The sequence below is a fragment of the Giraffa tippelskirchi genome, chromosome 1 (genome assembly GCF_054371585.1).
Source record: "Giraffa tippelskirchi isolate mGirTip1 chromosome 1, T2T-mGirTip1v1.2.pri, whole genome shotgun sequence".
In the NCBI taxonomy this organism is placed as follows: domain Eukaryota; kingdom Metazoa; phylum Chordata; class Mammalia; order Artiodactyla; family Giraffidae; genus Giraffa; species Giraffa tippelskirchi.
Window position 1 is genome coordinate 26,771,292 of NC_137275.1, and position 23,659 is coordinate 26,794,950.

The 23,659-nt window shown below is 38.5% G+C and overlaps 1 protein-coding gene across 7 annotated transcripts in view; it reads right to left on the reverse strand.

Moving 5' to 3' along the window:
• The window catches only part of MTHFD2L (methylenetetrahydrofolate dehydrogenase (NADP+ dependent) 2 like), a 143,523-nt gene that overhangs the window by 113,702 nt on the left and 6,162 nt on the right, over positions 1-23,659 (reverse strand). For 6 of the 7 annotated variants that reach the window (XM_081586757.1, XM_081586754.1, XM_081586755.1 and 3 more), the window contains exons 2-3: positions 10,452-10,636; positions 9,711-9,833 (exon numbers count right to left, since the gene is read on the reverse strand). In XM_081586757.1, coding sequence (XP_081442883.1) covers positions 9,711-9,833; positions 10,452-10,636 — 308 coding nt within the window. The remainder of the gene's footprint in view (positions 1-9,710; positions 9,834-10,451; positions 10,637-23,659) is intronic. The other variant, XM_081586756.1, reaches the window with a different exon arrangement.

Genomic DNA, 23,659 nt, shown 5'->3' on the forward strand with positions numbered 1-23,659 from the left:
TTAACATAACCACTCCAGCTTTCTTTTGATCTACTTTAGTATAGCGTATCTTTTCCATCTTTTTTCTTTTAACCTCTCTAGGCTTTTATATGTAAAGTATATTCTTTGTATGTACCATATAGTTGGATATTGTTTTCTATTCAGTCTGACAACCTTTGACATCTAATTGGATTATTTACAACATTACATTTATGTGATTAAATGTATCATCTAGCTATGTGTTTTCATTGTTCCCCCATTTTCTTTCTTCCTTTAGAATAACTTGAACTTTTTAATGATTGGACAGTATCTCTTTTACTGGCTTTATTAGCTCTAACTCTTTGTTTTGTTTTGTTTCAGCAATTGCTTATGGCTTTATGTATACAGCTATAACTTATTTCAGTCTACTCTCAAGTGACATTTTATCACTTTACATATAGCATAAGAATCTAACAATAATGTTTTAGCACTTCTTCCTTTCTGACTTTTGTACTATTGCTGTTATACATGTTATAAACCACACACCACATTGTTTTTATTTTGGGATAAATGCCAATTATATTCTAAAATGATTTGAAAAATAATTTAAGAAAAATATCATAAATACTTATTCATGTGGCTACCAATTCCAGTGTTCTTCATTCCTTTGATAATATACATATTGTATCATTTCTTTCTGCCTGAAGGACTTCTTTTAGCAAGTTTTACAGTGTGGGTATGCATGTGATTGTTTTCACCTCTATCTGGACTCTACTTTCTCTACATTTCTAAAAATGCTTTTTTGCCTTTAGTTTTTAAAGATGTTTTCACTGAGTATAGATCTCATGATTGATAGTTATTTCTTTCTTTCAGTACTTTAAAGATTAAGATATTCCATTGTCTTCTTGCTTACATTATTTCTGAGAAGTCTGCTATTTCCTTCTTTTTGTTCCTCTGTATGTAATATGACTCCCCATCCCCTTGCCACTTTCAACATTATTTTTAATCACACTGGATTTGAAGAATTTCATTTTGGTGTTTTTGGTATAGTTGTCTTCCTATTTCATGAGCTGAGAGTCTGTTGAGCTTCTTAGATCTGTGTATATATAATTTTTATCATATTTGTGTTTCTGTGTGCATGTGTGTATGCTTTAATCTGAAACTCCAATCCACTATGGAAGAATACTTATTTCTTATTCATGTAAGCCTCTGCCAGGAATCCCACCTTCTGAGACTTCCCTGGTGGTTCAGTGGTTAAGACTTCCAATACGGGGTTGCAAGTTCAATCCCTGTTTGGGGAGCTAAGATCCCACATGTCTTGTGATCAAAAAACCAAAACATAAAAAGGAAGCAACATTGTAACAAATTCAATAAATTGAATTGGCCCACATTAAAAAAAAAAAATCTAAAAAAAAAAGAATCCCACTTCTTTTCTTCTTATAATTGGCAATCATCTATAACACCTAGATTTCAAGATAACTGCAACAGAAATGGCTGTGGGTGTGGGAGGCCACATAGCTTTTAACTATCTCAGTCCAGAAGTGACTCAAAAAAGTCACTTATCCTCACAGTCCAGTAACCAAAACTCACATGGCCCCTAATCTAATTGCTAGGAGAAGCTGGGAAATGTAAGGAAACGTGTGGCTGTTTGGCATACTTGAAAAGCAGATCTAACACAGGAATTGACAGAACTAAAGTAATTTCAGAAGGTGTGGGTTGAGAAAGGCTTTCTGAACCAGTGGAATTTAAGCTAAGACTTGAAAGTCAGATAGAAGTCGGCCCCGGTATGTTTGAAAGATAACCAATGTAGTTAAGAAGTCAGAGGATAAAGCCCTATTCAAGAAATAAAATGTACATTATCCTAGCATGTGCTTTGTATAATAAATACTATTGCTATAGGAAGCTTTCAAGAATATGGGGTGTAAGAGCCTCACCAAATACTGATCAGTGACAGAAATTAATAAATACACTACTCAGATGTAGAAGAATATGCAGAAGGATGAAACTTCAATGACACACATACACTAAAAACAGTAGCTGTGAAGCTACAGGGTTCATTTATTTCAGCAACAACATTCACTAAGAGTCTACCGTAAGGCAAGGTGGAATAATACTGTTGACTACAATTTCCCCTACTTTGGTGGAACTGATAACTAATAATCTAGTAGAAGAAACATATTACTAAAAAGCAATGAAATATTCTCTGTGGAATTGTTTTTCCCCATAAAGAAAAGGAGAGAAAGCTACAACAAAGGTGATTTCTAATTTAGAAGCTATTTAGAAATAAGCAGGAAAAAGCTCTACAAAAATGCAGAAGTCCAGAGTGATAAAAATTTCCCACGCTGGTCAAGAACGCTAAAAATAGAGCAGTAAGTATTCTGCATACATAAATTCCATAATCTCTCAAGAAAAACAACTATAGTAAGACCGTTTCCTCTCTTTTTTTTTTTTTTTCCTCCAAATGAAGAATCAAGGTTTAGACAAATACACATATCTACATTCACTAATTAGGTCAACATCCACATTTACATGCCTACTGCTGCTGCTGCTGCTGCTGCTGCTAAGTCACTTCAGTCATGTACAACTCTGCGCGACCCCATAGACGGCAGCCCACTAGGCTCCCCCGTCCCTGGGATTCTCCAGGCAAGAACACTGGAGTGGGTTGCCATTTCCTTCTCCAATGCATGAAAGTGAAAAGTGAAAGTGAAGTCGCTCAGTCGTGTCCGACTCTTAGCGACCCCATAGACCGCAGCCTACCAGGCTCTGCCGTCCATGGGATTTTCCAGGCAAGATTACTGGAGTGGGGGTGCCATTGCCTTCTCCGGATATGCCTACTAATTACTAGAAAAATTTATCTTTGTTAAATCTACACTGTGAATTCTAACTCTTCTTACTCCCCCTCTCCATATTCAATCTTTTAATCCTGTATTTCATTCTAATTTCTCTATTCAATCCTTTTACATAAATTGGAAGATGTTAATCCTCAAAGGCATCAAACTAGATAACTTAAGGGGAATATTTGAAAAACTATTTTAGAAAAAGATAGATAAGATAAAAAAATTTTCCCATTCTACTTGTAATTTTCTAACCAGAAATAGATGAGAAGTAGATTTCCTAGAAAGCAAAAAAATACAAAAAGGTGAGTAAGCATCTCCCTTGGTGCTTGACTTAACTCAGTTGTAAGACTGTGATTATGACTGAAAGAATGCTATAACTGGGTATCTAGAACTTCTTTGCTACTCATATGCTGTGACCTTAACAAGTTTCATTTCCTTAACTGTAAAACATGGATCAAAAAAATGTACTTACTGGTAAAGGTTCTTGTGAGTGTCAAATGATTTACATATATAAAGCACTTAATAACAATGCCTGGCAATAATAAATGGCAAAAATTTGCCATTACTAATACTAGTAATAGTTGTTGTCATGGAACAATAGTTGTAAAATAACACATTAAAATTTAATTGAGTGATTGCTGTTTACTGGCTTCCCAGGTGGCTCAGTGGTAAAGAATCAGCCTGCCAATGCAGGATATGCAAAAGATGCAGGTTTGATCCCTGGATCAGGAAGATCTCCTGGAGTAGGAAATGGCAACCAACTCCAGTATCCTCACCTGGAAAATTCCATGGGCAGAGGAGCCTGGCAGGCTATAGTCCATGAGGCCACAAAGAGTCAGACACAACTGACTCAGGATATATACCCACTGCTTTCTAGACTTATATCTGAATTGTTGTTGTTCAGTTACTCAGTTGGGTTTGACCCTTTGCAGCCCCACAGACTGCAGCACGCCAGGCTTTCCTGTCCTTCACTATCTCTCAAAGTTTGCTCAAATTCATGTCCACTGAGTCAGTGATGCCATTCAACTATCTCATCCTCTGTCACCTCCTTCTTCTGCCTTCAATCTTTCCAAGCATCAGGGTCTTTTCCAATGAGTCAGCTCTTCGCATCAGGTGGCCAAAGTATTGGAGCTTCAGCTTTAACATCAGTCCTTCCAATGAATATTCAGGGTTGATTTCCTTGAGGATTGACTGGTTTGATCTCCTTGCTGTCCAAGAGACTCTTAAGAGTCTTCTCCAACACCACAGTTCAAAAGCATTAGTTCTTCGGCGCTCAGCCTTCTTTATGGCCAACTCTCACATTGCTACATGACCACTGGAAAAAGCTTTGACTATACGGACCTTTGTCAGCAAAGTGATATCCCTGCTTTTTAACACATTGTCTAGGTTTGTCACAGCTTTTCTTCCCAGGAGCAAACATCTTTTATTTCATGACTGCAGTCATCATCTGCAGTGATTTTGGAGCACAAGAAAATAAAATCTGTCACTGTTCCCACCTTTTCCCCTTCTGTTTGCCATGAAGCGATGGGACTGGATGCCATGATCTTAGTTTTTTGAATGTTGAATTTTAAGCCAGTCTTTTCACTCTCCTCTTCCACCCTAATCAAGAGGTTCTTTAGCTTCTCTTCACTTTCTGCCATTAGCGTGGTATTATTTGCTTATCTGAGGTTGTTGATATATCTCCTGGAAGTCTTGATTCCAGCTTATGATTCATTCAGCCAAGCAGTCTGCATGATGTACTCTGCATATAAATTAAATAACTAGAGTGAAAATATGCAGCCTTGTCATACTCCTTTCCCAATTTTAAACCAATCAGTTGTTCCATATCTGGTTCTGACTGCTGCTTCTTGACTCACACACGTTTCTCAGGAGACAAGTTGGTCTGGTATTCCCATCTCTTTAAGAATTTTCCAGTTTGTTGTGATCCACACAATCAAGGGCTTTAGCATAGTCAATGAAGTAGAAGTAGATGTTTTTCTGGAACTCCCTTCCTTTTTCTATGTCCAACAGTATTTAAGGTGAGAGCTAAAACCATTTTGGAGAGTCACTCAGTTTTCCTGAGTCTCTCCCAAGTACACAAGTTACTAAACTTTTGTTTGTTTTTCTCTTGTTAATCTATCTCAGGTCAACTTAATTCCTAGACCAGACAGAAGAACCAAGAAGGGAAAATGTCATCCTCCCTGAAAACCTACATCAAAAGATTGATGAATAAATTTAAATACTTTATGTTATAATACACTGTTTAAGGTAATTGCATTGTGTTATGACTTTCTGGGCTTGCCTTGTGGCTCAGCTGGTAAAGAATCAGCCTGCAATGCGGGAGACCTGGGTTTGATCCCTGGGTTGGGAAGATCCCCTGAAGAAGGGAACAGCAATCCACTCCAATATTCTGGCCTGGAGAATTCCAGCTTATTCTGGTAAACAACAAATTTTATGTAGCAGTATAATGTACATTAGGTCGATAAGTAATATAGCTGAGTCTTCTCACCTGCAATATGAAGAAGATAATGCCTGCTCATAAGGCTATTTTGAGGAGTAAATAAAATCATCCCTATAAAAGAATACTTGCCACATAGTAAGCACACGTTACTCACAAGCTAACACTGACAAGCTGGTGAGGGTGGTAACATAATGGTAAAGGCACAAGGGACCCATCAGCCTGGGTTCACATCCCAGCTCTGTGACCTTAGAGGAAGTTACATAACTTCTCTGTACTTCAAATTCATCACTAGTAAAATGTACATAATAATAGCTCCCTATCTGCATTGGGAAATTCTGAGAATCCAGTGAATCAATAAATGTAAAGAGTATAAGACATAATAAATGCTTAATTTTAATCAGTGTTATTTTGTATGTTATTGGCTCTTCAGCTAGGTAGAAGACTGCCCTTTCTCAAAGCATCCAGATATGTGTTATCACCATATCCCTTTGGCTCTTGCTTTGCAGTTTCATTTTTTTTTAATTAATTAATTTATTTTAATTGGAGGCTAAATATTGTGGTGGTTTTTGCCATACATCGACATGAATCAGCCATGGGTGTACATGTGTCCCCCATCCTGAACCCCCCTCCAACCTCTCTACCCATCCCGTTCTTCAACATCATCCCAGTGCACGGGTTTTGAGCGCCCTGTTTCATGCATCGAACTTGGACTGGCCATCTATTTCACATATGGTAATATACATGTCTCAATGCTATTCTCTCAAATCATCCCAACATCGCCTTCTCCCACGGAGTCCAAAAGTGTGTTCTTTATATCTGTGTCTCTTTTGCTGTCTTGCATATAGGGTCATCGTTATCATCTTTCTAAATTCCACATATATGCATTAATATACTATATTGGTGTTTTTCTTTCTGACTTACTTCACTCTGTATAATAGGCTCCAGTTTCATCCACCTCATTAGAACTGCTTCAAATGTGTTCTTTTTAATAGCAATATTTAATTTAATAGTAATATTTCACTGTGTACATGTACCTCAACTTTCTTATCCGTTCGTCTGCCGATGGACATCTAGGATGCTCCCATGTCCTAGCTACTGTAAACAGTGCTGCGATGAACATTGGGGTACACGTGTCTCTTTCAATTCTGGTTTCCTGGGTGTGTATGCCTAGCAGTGGGTCATATGGCAGTTCTATTTCCAGTTTTTTAAGGAATCTCCACACTGTTCTCCATAGTGGCTGTACTAGTTTTCATTCCCACCAACAGTGTAAGAGGGTTCCCTTTTCTCTGCACCTTCTCCAGCATTTATTGCTTGTAGTCTTTTGGATAGCAGCCATTCTGACTGGCATGAGATGGTACTTCATTGTGGTTTCGATTTCCATTTCTCTGATAATGAGTGATGTTGAGCATCTTTTCATGTGTTTGTTAGCCATCTGTATGTCTTCTTTGGAGAAATGTCTGTTTAGTTGTTTGGGCCATTTTTTGATTGAGTGGTTTATTTTTCTGTATGAGCCGCTTGTATATTTCTAAAATGAACACAGGACTCAAGCAATTTATTTTAGTATAAGCAGATCACCATTGCCATCTAGTGGCAAATTGCTAGCAAATTCAATAAGGAGAAATATTGCCCATAAAGGGGTAAAATTTCTACAGATGTGAATTTAATTCTTTAAGATAAACTAGATATTTGGAAATTTGTGATACGCTTTCTATAACAATTTGAATTGGATACAAATATAAGTGGGGGAAATTTAAAAACTGAAAACCACAAGAACATTGCTTGGGAAATACAGCAGTACCAAAAAAAAAAAAAAGGATTCTTATTTTGCATGAGCCAAACAATTGGGTTTAAACTCAGTGCCAAAAAATTTTTGGACAGAATTGTGATGTTAATATACCCCTAATATTTTCTAGGTGCTAATCTTCTATGATATCAAATGAGTGTGCTGTATGTGTTGAATTCCTTTTGTAGTTATAAAAGTATGGGATAAATCACTATGCTAATTTTAACATGATGAATCTATAGTATTATCTGTTAGAAGCATTTTTCTTAAGGGCAAACCTTAATAACTTCTAAGATCCATTCCAACTTTTTGATATTTTAAATGCAGCAATATAAGAAGAAAAGAATTAGAAATGTGAATTTGGAGTGTAATTTAAACAGCACGAATGTTATAACATCTACTAGAATATTAAGTTATATTATTAGATAAGTTAAAATATTAGTACCATACAAAGAACACAGACAATTGCAGTATTCAGCTTTACTTTCTGCAAGTCAAAACCTATAAAAGAATTCAAAACTGCACAAAACTACTATAATCTATAATATTCAGGCTACTCCTTGCTTTGCTCATTGAAATATGCATGAATTTCAGAGCTATAATTTAGTCAAATGCCACCTGTCTTCCAACAACACAGTTCAAATTTTAGTTATCAAGGCGTCTTAACTGTGAGTAACTATATAAGAGCTGCCAACTCTCAGACAGTAAAGAAACTGCCTGCAATGCAGAAGACCCAGGTTCAAACCCTGGGTCAGGAAGATTCCCTAGAGAAGGGAATGGCAACCCACTTCTGTATGATGGGCTTCCTAAGGTGGTGCTAGTGGTAAAGAAACCGCCTGTCAAAGTAAGAGACATTAAGAGATGCAGATTTGATCCCTGGGTAAGGAGGATCCTCTGGATGAGGGAGTGGCAACCCACTCCGGTATTCTTGCCTGGAGGGCTACAGTCCATAGGACTGAAAAGAGTCAGACACCACTGAAGTGATTTGGCATGCATGCATGCATGCCGACTCTTGGGTCCAAATATCACTATGTAAGTAACAGATGAGCCTCATAAACAGTGACTAACAGGTCAGTCCTTTCAAAGTCTGTCAATGCTTGGTCACTGCACATCTGTTACTCAATTCAAACATAGATAGCAAATCATATTTCCTCCTTGGGTTTCAGGGATAAATTCACTGACATTTCAAAAAAGTACATATTCAAAAGAGGGAATTAGCCCATAAAGATGAAAATTCAACAAAGAAATAAATGTGATGATGCTGGAAGTGAAAATTGGATTTGAATAGAAGATCTGAAAATGGCAACAGCAAAGAAAAGATAGAAGAGACCTAGACTAGCAAGAAGATAAGGGCCATGAATGTAAAAGACAAAGTAAAGTCACTTCAATAGGATTCTAATGGACTGTAAATGGGTTGGTTGTACAATAAACAGGAAAAGACCCTAGAATGCTGACACCGTGTCCTTTGGAGTGATGCAGCTATGCAGCCAAAGGAACTTAGTCATCGCAAATGGATCAAAATAAATGAGGAACAAAAAGGATGACAATGCCCAGAGGAAGTGACACCAGAATTGAACCTCACACTAAAGAAACTCTCAGAGATACTTCGTGACTTTGAAAGGACAAAGGACAAAATGGAAGTTAATCCAAACTTAAAAAGAATTTGACAATTCAATTCACTGAGGCATAGAAAAAATGCTTGCTCCATGTAAGTTATATGATGAGAAGAAGGCAAGTAACTGTTCAAACTCCTCTTGATAAGATTTTGGCAATGCAATAAAGTACTTTCATGCTCTATGTTTCTAATGTTTTAAATTACAGTGTACTGGATAAATATTAGTTTCACTATTTTTTTCATCTCCTTCAGTTCAGCTCAGTTCAGTCACTCAGTCATGTCCAACTCTTTGCGACCCCATGGACCACAGCATGCCAGGCCTCCCTGTCCATTACCAACTCCTGGAGTTTACTCAAACTCATCTCCATTGAGTTGGTGATGCCATCCAACCATCTCATCCTCTGTCATCCCATTCTCCTCCCGCCCTCAATCTTTCCCAGCATCAGGGTCTTTTCCAATGAGTCAGGTCTTCGCATCAGGTGGCCAAAGTACTGGATTTTCAGCTTCAACATCAGTTCTTCCAATGAACACTCAAGGCTGACTTTGTTTAGGATGGACTGGTTGGATCTCCTTGCCGTCCAAGGGACTCTCAAGAGTCTTCTCCAACACCACAGTTCAAAAGCACCAATTCTTTGGCGCTTAGCTTTCCTTATAGTCTAACTCTCACATCCATACATGACTACTGGAAAAACCATAGCTTTCATCTCCTTACACATTTATAAACCACGGTAAGAGAGTTTTTAATGTTTTCAGAAAACATTTTAAAGGTCACAGAACAATCGTTATTTTCCTATTGATTTGTTAAGATCCTTTGCCCAATTTCAACTTAGTCATATTCATGGTCTCGCACTATTGTGCAAAACAAGAACTGCATGTATTATTGCCAAAGCCTAAAGTTTTCTTTCACAATTTTCAGTCACTATAAACATGTCATTCATAAATTGTCACCTTGGCTGCTACTATAATAGCTAGTCCCCTTCTGAACCTATTTTATAAATTACTTGTGGTGTCATGACATAATGTTGAAAGATGTCCTTGCTCCTAACCAAATTAGATACACAGAAGAGCATTATGTACCTGGCAGTGGCAACTGAACTAATATACCACTGACTCTTGGGTCCATGTTCAATTGATCAGTTATATCCAACAGTTCTTCCTGAGAAACATCCTTAGGTTTTAGAATGATCTCACTACAGATACCTGAAAGAAAAACAAGTACAGAAAGTCACTTGACTAACAAAGACGTGTTTTTTTCATTAATGGTGTCTTACACAGAGTTTGATTGGTTCCCTCTGTTCTTGTCCCACTGAAAGAAAATGCCCTTCTACAAAAGTGATATTCAAAGCACCATCAGGAGGGAGCTTTTAAATGGTACAGATGTTTTCTTATGATTCTCTTGCATTCTTCGGCCCAGTATCCCATGCGACAAATTGCACTTATTTGTGATGAGCTACTGTTAATGGATTTGAGGAGAGTAAAAATACCAATACCACCACCACCACCACCATGAACTAGCCAGGTTAATGTGATTCAAAAAAAAAAAACAAAAACAGGCCCTTTAAATGTAACAAGTTGCTCTCATGTTTCCCAATAGGATCAGAAATCACACTAAGTTGATTTAAAGAAATTTGAAGGAAAAAAGAGTAAGAAATGAATGTGAATGTTGGGAACTAAATAATCTACAGAATGGCAATAAATAATAATAACACATGTTATTCAAATAGCATTTAGTCAACAGTTATCATTCATAATTATCACACTTTGAAGTAAAATCAGAAAATGTTATCTAGTAACAAGTACAGCTAAAATGCTCCCCACCTACAGCAGCGGCGGCTTTGATCTTCCTCCTGACATATGTGTGGCTTGCTGGGTTATCACCCACTAATATGATACTGAGGTGAGGCCTTCTGTTCCCAAGGGAAACCCAAGAGTCCACGCCATGCTGGATTTCTTTCTGGATTTGTTTGGCCATTTCAGTTCCTGAGATAATAATTGCATCGTATCTGTGGAAAACAAACAAACAAAAAACAAATATACTACTAAAAGGGCAGTAAAGAGTATCCAGCTACATCAATTTAAAATACGAGAGTGAACATCTATGATCCCCTAAGCGAGCAACCAAACTTTGATTTTTTTCAGATATATTTGACACTCATTTTCAGGTTCAGAAACATATGCGTAACTTTTTAAAAGTAGTCTAACTCTGCTTTTTAGTTCTGCATTATGATCTGTCTATAGTATACATTTCTTCATAACTTTCACATATATGTTTTTTAATTATCAAATCACATACTCAAGACCTAGAATATTGGTTCTATTAAAAGCTCTGCTGTTTTTGTTTTGTTTTTTTTTCCAGAAGGGACAGATTAGCACAGTCAAGTTAAAATTGGCCCCTATCTTCAAAGCCCCAGACATGTTGTATATACCTGGCCCCATAGCCTTTTGACCCAAAGGCAAAGTCAGTTCATTCTTAACAGTACATCCAGCACAAAATCCTGAAATCATGAGCTCTATACTACACAGCTGTTCTCATTTACTCCAAGAAAAATTGTGTCCCACAGCTCTAGGACAACTCCATGACAACAGCTGCCAGTACTGCCATGCTTGTCATTGATGGGGACCAGGCCAGGAAGCAAATGGCTGTTTCCCCTTCTCTCCACACCACCATCCCCGCCATCCTGCTCACACCAAGGCATTATTTCTAACAGAAAAACCACACAAAACATTACTTCATGGCAGTTTATAAGTGCTTAAGGAGGTAAAACATGTTATACTTTGATAGACAACATAAATTTATTTCTGAAAAGGCATAAAAATGAATGCATTATGGGAAGGCTTTACTGCTCTCCATGATTTCAAATATAAAACTGGTGAATTAATATTGCTCCTACTACATGCAGGAGACATAAGAGAAGCGGGTTCAAACCCTGGGTCAGGAAGATCTCCTGGAGGAGGGCATGGCAATCCACTCCAGTGGAGAATCCCATGGACAGAGGAGCCTGATGGGCTATGGTCCCAGGGGTCACAAAGAGTCAGACACGACTGAAGCAACTTAGCATGCATGCACACACTAATGCATGTTTAGTTTTTAAAGGTATCAGATAAAATAAAAGATAGTTCCATCTGGTGCCTCCGTCCTTTCACTATTGAAAGGTCTGGTGAAAGCATGATCTATAGTGCATGAATATTATATAAAACACTAAATGTAGGTCAATGAATATTATGCAGGAGAAAGGAGGAAAGAAAAACCTTTACCAACTTAATTTTTTCAATCACCTGTACAACTTTTATGTTCTAATGAGAGCAGGCATCATGAATATCAGCCAGTACAAACAAAATGAAAACGTGTCACACCTTCCAAATAAGCCAGCTCCCCTTTCTGACAGGTTGGTGTACACACATGTAGAACCAGATCAAGAATACCCTATTTCAACCTGGCACCAGCGGTCCACAGGGTTCATTTAGGTTCATGCAATTTTGATGTCAACAACGTTCTGCTAAGAGGTGATCCTGAAATATAGTCTATGGATACATGCATCAAAATTGCCCGGGAAGCTTACTGAACTTGCAATTTCTGGACGCCTCCCCTCCACCACCACATACATGATTCAGGACCCCTGGGGGAGAAGAAACAGCCTGGCAATCTGCACATCTAACAGGCATCCACAGGTATTCTTATGGATGATCATGATTGAAAACCTTCTTCAGTTCAACACAAAAGTGTATTTTAATAATCATGTGCCTGCTAAGTCACTTCAGTCGTGTCCGACTCTTTGCAACCCTATGGAGGCCTCCAGCCTCCTCTGTCCATGTGATTCTCCCAGCAAGAATACAGGAGAGGGTTGCCATGCTCTCCTCCAGGGGATCTTTCTGACCCAGGGATCTTACATCTGCATTGGCAGGTGGGTTCTTAACCACTAGTGCCAGGTTCTTAACCTGGGAAGCCCAAATAATAATCATCAGTTCAGTTCAGTCGCTCAGTTGTGTCCGACTCTTTGCGACCCCAAGAATCGCAGCACGCCAGGCCTCCCTGTCCATCACCAACTCCGGAGTTTACCCAAACCCGTGTCCATCGAGTCAGTGGTGCCATCCAGCCATCTCATCCTCTGTCGTCCCCTTCTCCTCCTGCCCCCAATCCTTCCCAGCATTAGGGTCTTTTCCAATGAGTCAACTCTTAGCAAGAGGTGGCCAAAGTATTGGAGTTTCAGCTTCAACATCAGTCTTTCCAGTGAACCCCCAGTACTGATCTCCTTTAGGATGGACTGGTTGGATCTCCTTGCAGTCCGAGGGACTCTCAAGAGGCTTCTCCAACACCACAGTTCAAAAGCATCAATTCTTCAGCGCTCAGCTTTCTTCACAGTCCAACTCTCACATCCATACATGACTACTGGGAAAACCATAGCTTTGACTAGATGGGCCTTTGTTGGCAAAGTAATGTCTCTGCTTTTCAATATGCTATCTAGGTTGGTCATAACTTTCCTTCCAAGGAGTAAGCATCTTTTAATTTCATGGCTGCAATCACTATCAGCAGTGATTTTGGAGCCCCAAAAAATAAAGTCTGACACTGTTTCCACTGTTTCCCCATCTATTTGCCATGAAGTGATGGGACCAGATGCCATGATCTTGGTTTTCTGAATGTTGAGCTTTAAGCCAACTTTTTCACTGCCCTCTTTCACTTTCATCAAGAGGCTCTTTAGTTCTTCTTCCCTTTCTGCCATAAGGGTGGTGTCATCTGCATATCTGAGGTTATTGATATTTCTCCCAGCAATCTTGATTCCAGCTTGTGTTTCTTCCAGCCCAGCGTTTCTCATGATGTACTCTGCATATAAGTTAAATAAGCAGGGTAACAATATACAGCCTTGACGTACTCCTTTTCCTATTTGGAACTAGTCTGTTGTTCCATGTCCAGTTCTAACTGTTGCTTCCTGACCTGCATACAGGTTTCTCAAGAGACACGTCAGGTGGTCTGGTATTGCCATCTCTTTCAGAATTTTCCAGTTTATTGTGCTCCACACAGTCAAAGGCTTTGGCATAGTCAACAAAGCAGAAATAGATGTTTTTCTGGAACTCTCTTGCTTTTTCGATGATCCAGTGGATGTTGGAAATTTGATCTCTGGTTCCTCTGCCTTTTCTAAAACCAGCTTGAACATCTGGAAGTTCACAGTTCACATATTGCTGAAGCCTGGCTTGGAGAATTTTGAGCATTACTTTACTAGCGTGTGAGATGAGTGCAATTGTGCAGTAGTTTGAGCATTCTTTGGCATTGCCTTTCTTTGGCATTGGAATGAAAACTGACCTTTTCCAGTCCTGTGGCCACTGCTGAGTTTTCCAGATTTGCTGGCATATTGAGTGCAGCACTTTCACAGCATCACCTTTGAGGATTTGAAATAGCTCAACTGGAATTCCATCACCTCCACTAGCTTTGTTCATAGTGATGCTTTCTAAGGCCCACTCGACTTCACATTCCAGAATGTATGGCTCTAGGTGAGTGATCACACCATTGTGATTATCTGGGTCATGCAGATCTTTTTTGTACAGTTCTTCTGTATATTCTTGCCACCTCTTCTTAATATCTTCTGCTTCTGTTAGGACCATACCATTTCTGTCCTTTATCGAGCCCATCTTTGCATGAAATATTCCTTTGGTATCTCTAATTTTCTTGAAGAGATCTCTAGTCTTTCCCAATCTGTTGTTTTCCTCTATTTCTTTGCATTGATCGCTGAGGATGGCTTTCTTATATCTCCTTGGGTAAACAAGTAACTGGTTTTGGTATCGGGGTGAAACTGCCCTCATAGAATGAGTTAGGAAGTATCCATCCCTCTTCATGTTTCCAGAAGAGTTTGTGTAGAATCGGTTTTATTTCTCCCTTAAATGTTTGGTAGAATTCACTTGTGAATCTCTCTGGCCCTGGGCTTTCTTTGTGGTAAGGTTTAAAACCACAAATTTAAATTATTTAATACAGAGAGCTCTTTAGGTTATATATCATCTCTTCAGTGACCTTTTGTAGTTTGCATCTTGTACATTCTAATAATTGGTATTAATACATAATTATTAGACTAAATAAAGATAAAATACATTCACTTTTGAGTTTAAATTTTATTTTTCAGGATTAAGAAACAAACTTTTTTTCACTATTTACTTTGAATTCCTGATGCTCATTTGTTATTGATTCATTTAAGTGGACTTTTAATACTAAGGGCCTTCCCAGGTAGCACAATGGTAAGGAATCTGCCTGATAATGAAGGAGATGCAAGAGATATGGATTTGATCCCGGGTCGAGAAGATCCCCTGGAAAAGGAAACAGCAATTCAGTCCAGTATTCTTGCCTGGAAAATTCCATGGACAGAGGAACCTGGTGTGCTACAGTCCATGGAATTGCAAAGAGTCAGATACGACTGAGCATGCACATACACACACACACACAAACACACATACACACACATTAATACTGAGAGAACAAGGACCTCCTATATTAACGAGTATAAGGGCCTGCAGATATGGCAAACAGTTTCAACATGCTTTGTTTATAAGAAGTAGCAAAAAATATAATAAAATAAAAAAAATAATAAATAAAATAAGAAGTAGTAAAAAAAAAACGCTTTCCAAAAATTAAGTTGTGTCAACAATATTCAGATAAGCAAAATACTCTGCATTAGAAGCAAGTTTATCTGCTAACATACATCTGAAGTAACTTTTTAAGAAGTGACTTCAGATGTAAAGAACATAATTTGTATTTTAAAGTATAAAGCCATCTAAGCTCTATGTTGCATTTTAACAGCATATGGATAGCAATGCAGCTGCTTACATGTTTTATTAGTCAATTCTCTGTTAAATACAGTGATTTATTCATAGATTATTGTGAAACTGGCAACACTGGACATAATTCAGGATAATTACGGTCCAGAAACTACAAAACTGTGTGACCTTGAGAATGTCAGAGATGATAATGGCATAAACTGATTCCTGATTTCCAAAAAGAAAATCTATTTGAAGATTAAACTTGATTGCACCTTTTCTGTTGGAGGCTGAGGTGACAGGGCTTAGTTTACATGATAGCACTGATGTGCTAAATTGGCTTGCTAATTACATCTGACATGGTATAGCCTGGCCTAGCTTGTGTTTATGGGTGAACACTCATTTGATTGCCAACCAATTATGAAGAGAGACTTAGAGCATTTTCAGTCGCAACTGGTCCATCCCATGGATTTCCCCAGTCACTGGAGAGGCTGAGCAAGCCTGGCTCTGTGGAAGACATAATTTAAGGATAAATGAAGCAACCCCGAATTGCTGCTGCTGCTGCTAAGTCGCTTCAGTTGTGTCCGATTCTGTGCGACCCCTGGACTTCAGCCCACCAGGCTCCTCTGACCATGGGATTCTCCAGGCAAAAGTACTGGAGTGGGTTGCCATTGCCTTCTCCAACCCCGGATTAGTGGAGGGCCAATGCAAGATGCCTGCATCAGTCTACCTGCTAGAAGTACTGGTAAACATACACATTAAGAGCTCACATAGACCTCAGTGTATAAAGAAATGAGATTTTTTCAACAAAAATACTGTTGAAAACTGTTAAATATCAGCAACAACTCAAATGTTCAGCCACAGAAGCACACAGCTCCTAAGAATTCACCTTCAGATCTCGATCCCTGCCAGTTCATTCTCCACACTGCAGCCAGAGCAATTTTCCAAATGGAAACATGCCAGCTCCCTTGTTAAAACTGCACTATATACCCATTTAAAAATTAATTTAATAAATAAATATTGAAAACTTCTTATATGCTAGGCACTATTCTATGCACCAGGAATACAAATAATAGTACACAAAACAAATTACTCACTTTCACATAAACTATATTTGTAGTTGAAGAAAACATAACCAAAATTTTAAAGCAAATATTTCACATATTATGTGTGAGAAATAGAAAGAAAAGGCATATGTGGAGGCCAGAGTTACCATTTTCCATAAGAAGGTTAAAGTGTCACTTCTCTGATTAATCGGGTAACACCTGAGTGTAAACGAAGACGTGAAGGAATATGTTTTGTGGTTACCTGGAGAAAAGAATTTAGGCTAAGGGAAGTACACAGCAAGGTATAAAGGACTTTAAGCTGAAGCATGCCTGGTATGTTTGATGAATAGCAACAAGGCCAGTGGCTGCAGTGGAAAGAACAAATGGGTCAGAACAGGATGTAAAGTCAGAGAAGGAGTGTGACCTCAGATCACATTGTACTCCAGGCCTTTGCAAAGACGCTGGCTTTTACTGTGAGAAAGCAAGCATTTGAAGATTTGAGGAGTGCCATGACCTGACTTTCATTATTCAGTGATAACTGGTTAAAATGTGGAGACTCTATAGGAGGAAGCAGGGAAGTGAGGACACCAGTGAAGAGGCTAGTGTGGAATCCCAGGCAAGAGATGATGGTGGCTTGGACATGGGGGGCAGAGCAGGCAGTCAAGGCGCTGAGAGTAGTCTGATTCTGAATCTATTTTGAGGCTGGAGCCACTGGGATTTACTGAGATTGAGTATAGGGTATAAAGAAAATAGAACAGAAGTCAAACATGACTCCAAAATTTTTGACCTGAAAAACTGAGGAAAGGGAGTTTCAATTTAAATCCAAATGTCCTGTAGCTTACATGCCCCTGCATGAGCTTTCTTCAGCCTCATGGTGCTGACCAAGTCCCACAGTACACACAGCTGCATTTCAATTTATCACTTGTGTTAGTTTCTCATTTCTGAGCCTTCACATACACTATTCGTTTGACCTAAAACACTCTTTATCCTCCTTCTCACTTCTCTAACATCCCTATCAAATCTGCTCCTCATTCATTCCCACACAGTCCTCAAGTCTCAGCTTGGAAGGCAATCTGGGAAATGTCCCCTGATACCTTCAACCTGGGGATCTGCCTCTGCTAAGAGTGTGCACAGCACCCAGCTCTTACCCTCATGTAGAGTCTTAAGTCCTTATTAAAATTACTGTCTCCCTCACAACACTCTAAGCAGTGTAGGACAGGAAGCTTATATTTACTATGATATTCTTAATACTTAAGAGTATTTTTCACACTGTGTTTATAAAATATTTGTGGGATTATCAGAGTTAAATTGTTTATTGTATTACAGTTTGCTGGAGTTAATATGTAGCCACTGAAAATAACTATAAAAACAGCAATATGTTAAAATGCATAAAATTAAGTGAAGAAATTAAATGAAACATTATAGGTACATAATATTGTGAGAGGTAGTATTCTGGATATTTATCTTTCTATCTTAAAATGGTATCAGAACAGATCCTGAATTAAATTAAAAGTGAGTAAATGCAAAATATGTATGAAACATATGAAAAGAAAAAAAATAGTAAAATTAACAACCTTACTACCCAGTTTAAGAAAAATATTATCATCATCATTGAAATTGTGTGTATTGAAACCCTCCCCTATCAAAACCTTATCTTCTCCTAGAGAGTTAAACACAGTCCTGAAATTGGAGTTTATAATTCCATTGCTTTCCTTTATCATTTAAACTAATGTTTGTATCTCTAAACATTAAAAACATAATCATATATACTATATAATGTAACAACATATATCATATATACTACACATAATGTACATCAATATATGAGCTACATTATACATCTCACATTTATATATGATATAAATATAAAACATAATATCTCTCTAAGGTTTACACCCAGGAACGGGATTGCTTGATTATAAGATACATTTATATGTGCTCAGTTTATGCCACCTTATTTTCAAAGTGGTTGCACTAGTTCATAAATCCACCAGTAGTGTCTAAGAATTTCTACTTCCTTGAGATTGTCAAAGTTTTTACATAACACATTTGTTTAATGGCATTTTGTTGTAGTTTAAATATGTTTCCCTAATTAATAGAGGTTGAATGTCTTATAGGTTTATTGGCCATCTGGAGTTCCTCTTTTACAGAATGACTGTTTATCTCTATTGACCATTTTTCGAATGGATTATTAGTTGTGCCTAATTTGTAGTAGCTATTTATGCATTCTGAACACTAATCTCATAACATTAAGAAATGGAGTATTTCCTGCCATATCAGTAAACAAGGATGTCACAGTCATCAGGGATTCCAGCCCTCCAGGGCACTCAGGAGGGAGAAGACGACCTGTGCCATCTGGCAGCCATCAGACCACAATGCAGCCACTCTATATGGTGAGCACCAAAGAACTAGGATGTGAAGATTCACAGCAGGCTGGCCCCAGATAGCTGAGCTGTATTTGAAAGGAGGGATTTCAGTGAACCCAGATTCTTGCATCTTCCCATATATAGAAAAGTGCTAAATTCCTTAACTTGAGATATCTGGTTTTCTTTAATTCACAAAAATACTTTTCATGTTCAGACTACTTGTTCTTTGTTTCAAACTTCTATATAACCTGACTCCCCACTCCACCTCCTTGGAGCAGTTCTCTCAGGGATACTTAAGATGCTGCCTCCCAGGATTAAGTCCTAAAAATTTCTGCCAAATAAAACACAATTCTCAACTTTTAGGCTATGTCTATTTTTTAAGTCTACATCAGTTATATCTGTGTATCAAGTATCACCAGTATATGGTTTGGCTTTTCACTTATTTTACAGTTACTTTTGATGGGAAGTTCTTAATTCTAATGTGAAAATCATCTTTGCCTCTAGAGCTTGCACTTTTGTCTCTTAAGAAAACCTTCATCATCTCTGAAAAAAATTATTTTACAGTACATAGCAGGACTCAAAGTTGATCAGACAGATTGGCTAAGGAATTGCCAGGAACTTTCTGAGATGCTATACGCTAGATTTAAAAATCTTACTGGGCTTAACTAAAACCTCTATAAAGTGGTTCTGCCAAGCCTCAGTTAAGAACCACTGATTTACACCCCCATCATTCTCAAAGTAAAAATCCCTATTCTAGTATTCCTGATAGGTGGTCAACTACCTTTGTAACCAAGCAGGACCCCATGAAGCCTTCCCAGGAAAGGCTTTCCCCCATATCTTTTGCATTAGCTCCTCTCTGAGGGACTGGATCTGATAGAGTGCCTGATGAACTATGGACAGAGGTTCATGACATTGTACAGGAGACAGGAATCAAGACGATCCCCAAGAAAAAGAATTGCAAAAGAGCAAAATGGCTGTCTGAGGAGGCTTTACAAATAGCTGTGAAAAGAAGAGAAGTGAAAAGCAAAGGAGAAAAGGAATGATATACCCATTGAACTGAAGTACCTATATAATAATATTTGAAGCACATTTCCTGAGCTGTTTTGCAGATGTAAAAAAAACCTCCCTCATGCTAACAAATGAAAGATATTAACTATTTGACAATGATGAACACATAGCCCCAGGCCACCAGGAGCGGAAGGACTGATTATGTTAACTCCTGGGACACCACCCTCCTACCTCATCATCAGCCAATCAGAGAATTGTGCATGAGCTGATCACAGACCCTGAGACACTTCACCTCCCTCACTTGGTTTTTAAACGTGCACTGCTGACACTCTTTCGGGAACTTGTGGCTTTTTAGGGCATGAACTACCCATCTCCTTGCATTGCCTTGCTGTAAACCTTTCTCTGCTCCCAAATCCTATGTTACAGTTAGTTTGACATCATTGTGCATCAAGCATGTGAACTTGCATTAACACTTTCAATATAAAGAAACCTATGAAGCATGTGTATATGCTTGAAACCGGTCATGGGGTATGTATCCATAAACATGCAAATAAGCATACAATCTACCAACTAGGTCTCTTGGCGACCCCACGGACTGTAGCCTGCCAAGAGTAAGAATACTGGAGTGGGTTGCCATTTCCTACTCCAGGGAATCTTCCCGACCCATGGATGGAACCCGTATCTCCTGTGTCTCCTGCATTGTACGCAGTTTCTTTAGCTGCTGAGCCATGGAGGAAGCCCAAAAGTATAAATTGATAACAAATTAACCAATATTGTACACATAAGCTCAGTTATTATAACTAAATTACAAAGCTATTGTGAAGAAGTTTGTATTGAATACAAAAAATTATTTCATCACAGCAGAATGTACTCTCTTCACTGCCTACATGATTTTAAAAACAAGTGTTTAAAAATATATTTTGTAAATGAGCCAAAAAGTGTTCACTTTTGTTCAAAATCTACAGGAAAGTATAAACATATTCAAAAAAATAGGCCAAAGGCAGAAGGAGGACTTCAGATTTGAAACATCTAGTGAAATGCAAATACTGAAACCAAAGCTTACAATAGAAATGCATGCCTTCCCTCCAAAAGGAGGTACTGAGCTAATTAAACAATGATGCCTCAAACAATACACAAGCAATTTTGAAATTCTATTGCTGAGGGCTGAATTGTGTCCCCAAAAAGCTATGTTCAAACCCTAATCCCTGGTACCCATGGTTGTGATCGTAAACAGAAATAAGGCATCTGCACATGTAACTAAGATGCAGGATGAAGTCACACTGGAGTTCAGTGACATAAATACAGTATGACTTTTGTCCTTATAAAAAGACAGAGAGAACTCCACATGAAGACAGAGGCGAGATGACCACATGGCTATAGACGCAAAGTTGGGAGTCATGCAGTTGTAAGCCAAAGAAAACCAAGGATTGCCAGCAACAACAGGCAAAAACAGCGTGGTTCTGTGGATTCTCTTGATTTCAGGCTCTTGGCCTCTGTAAGTGTGAGGATAAGTTGTTGTTTTAAACTGATTGGGTTCAGGACAGGGTTCCCCAAGATGTGACACTCTAACATGCAGATTATTTCCAGCTGAAAACAACCAAGGCCCAAAAGATTTGGGACGAAACCTTTGAACTTCTCCCAAATGCCTAAGAGAACTTTAAGAATTGGAATTCCAGTTTCAGGAAGGAGCTGTCATCAGAGATAAACATACTAAAGTATAACTAGGTGCGGTGGACAGGGAGGAACCTAGCAAGGCCGGTTTGATCAAAGTTTCCTCTGTGTCCCTCTGTATCTAGATGGCCCGGCAAACATTTGTTCACCAAACATTAACTCTTTTCATCTTCCTGTGAATTACCTTACTTCTCTTCGAAGTCCTAGACACTTACCTTCTTCTCCTTAGTCCAGAATAACGTATAGACCTCATCTTGCCTGTCTTTGGAATTCTTCATGTTTATGTGAATTCCTCGTATATAGTTAATAAATTTGATTTTTTTTTCTGGTTAATCTGCCTTCTCTCATTTCAATTGCCAGCTCAAAGAACTGAGAGGAAAAAGAGGAGAGTATCCCTTCTTCTACAAAGCCATCTAGTTTGTGGTACTTTGTTTATGGCAGCCTTAATAAACAAATACATCTTTAATCCCAATTTAAAGTATCCCAATTTGTGGGAAGAACTTTTGGTGAATCTCCAGTTTTTTACTAAGTTTCAGTGAAGAGTTCTGACAAAATTTAGCCAACTGGAGGAGAGAATGGCAAACCACTCCAGTATTCTTGCCGCAAGAACCCCATGAACAGCAGGAAAAGTCAAAGAATATGACACTAGATGAACCTCGCAAGTCAGAAGGTGTTCAGTATGCTACTGGGGAAGAGCAGAGGGCAATTACTAGTAGCTCCAGAAAGAATGAAGCAGCTGGGCCAAAGCCAAAACGACTCTCAGTTGTGGATGTGTCTGGTGGTGAAGGTAAAGTCCGAGGCTATAAAGGACAATATTGCATAGGAACCTGGACTGTTAGGTCCATGAAATTGGATGTGGTCAACCAGGAGATGGCAAGAGTGAATATCGACATCTTAGGAATCAGTGAACTAAAATGGATGAGAATAGGCAAATTTAATTGGGATGACCGTTTTATCTACTACTGTGGGCAAGAATCCCTTAGAAGAAATGGAATAGCCCTCATTCAACAAGAATCTGAAATGCAGTACGTGGGTGTGATCTTACTTTTTTTAACTCTTAAAAATGTGGTTTCATCAAAAAATTACACAGTGACATTGCCATCAGTACACATCAAAAGTGAAGTCAATTTGACTCTTAGATATCTTTCACACAATGCACCCTGTCATTACTTGCTCAGGTGATAGCTCCTGCAAAGGCAGGAAATTTGGAAGTCACCCCAAAGAGGGCAAGACAAGGAGCTTTTCAGCAGTTTATGCTCCCCCTATTGCTGAGCTACAACTAAAAGTCCCTTCATTAGGAAAGAATACGTCATAATGGAGGGGCCAGGGAGGAGAGTTAGCAGTGGAGCAGTACAACACACTACAAATTACTCACCCAGAGCCAGAAGTCCTAAGAGGCAGCCCTGTTCACCCTCTAAAGCTGGCCAAGTTACTTAACTGCTTTCAAAGGCATGCAATTTCCTCATGTATATAATGGGAATATACTCTGTTGACCTTATATAAGAAGCTTTGACTAAGAGTTGATTGGTTCATTTGTAAAAATGGCTCTCCTGGTTTCTGTTAAGTAATAGAGAAATATTCAGAGAACCAGAAGTAATATGGGACTAAAAAGCCATCGGGGCTTCCCTGGTGGCTCAGTGGTAAAGAACCTACCTGCTAATGCAAGAGGCATGGCTTCTATCCCTGGCTCGGGAAGATCCCCTGGAAAAGGAATTGGCAACCTACTTGAATATTTTTGCCTGGGAAATCCCATAGACAGAGGAGCCTGGTGGGCTACAGTCCATGGGGTCACAAAGAGCCAGACACAACTTAGCAACTAAACAACAACAACGAGTCATCAACATTTAGTGTTGCTTCTATGAACTTGTCTATTTACCTATTCACTTTCCAGAAAATAAACTACAACCATCCTAATCTATGGTTCCTAGAACTAAATTAAGTGTTTAATTAGCTAAAACAAAGTAGTAAACAGAAGGGGAAAAAAATCACTACTTTTCTTGTATATCAAAATACTCTTTCACAAAATAGTAAAACAAAGTCCACTCACAAACAACAGTGTATTTAATTTGTATACTTGACATCTTGCTTCTGCATCTATATTGTAATCTCATTTTCAACCACAACTTTAATTAGAGCGGTAATAAACTGTTTTATGATCTATAAAGATGAAAAAGCCTAATACAGTCATTAACAATTAAAA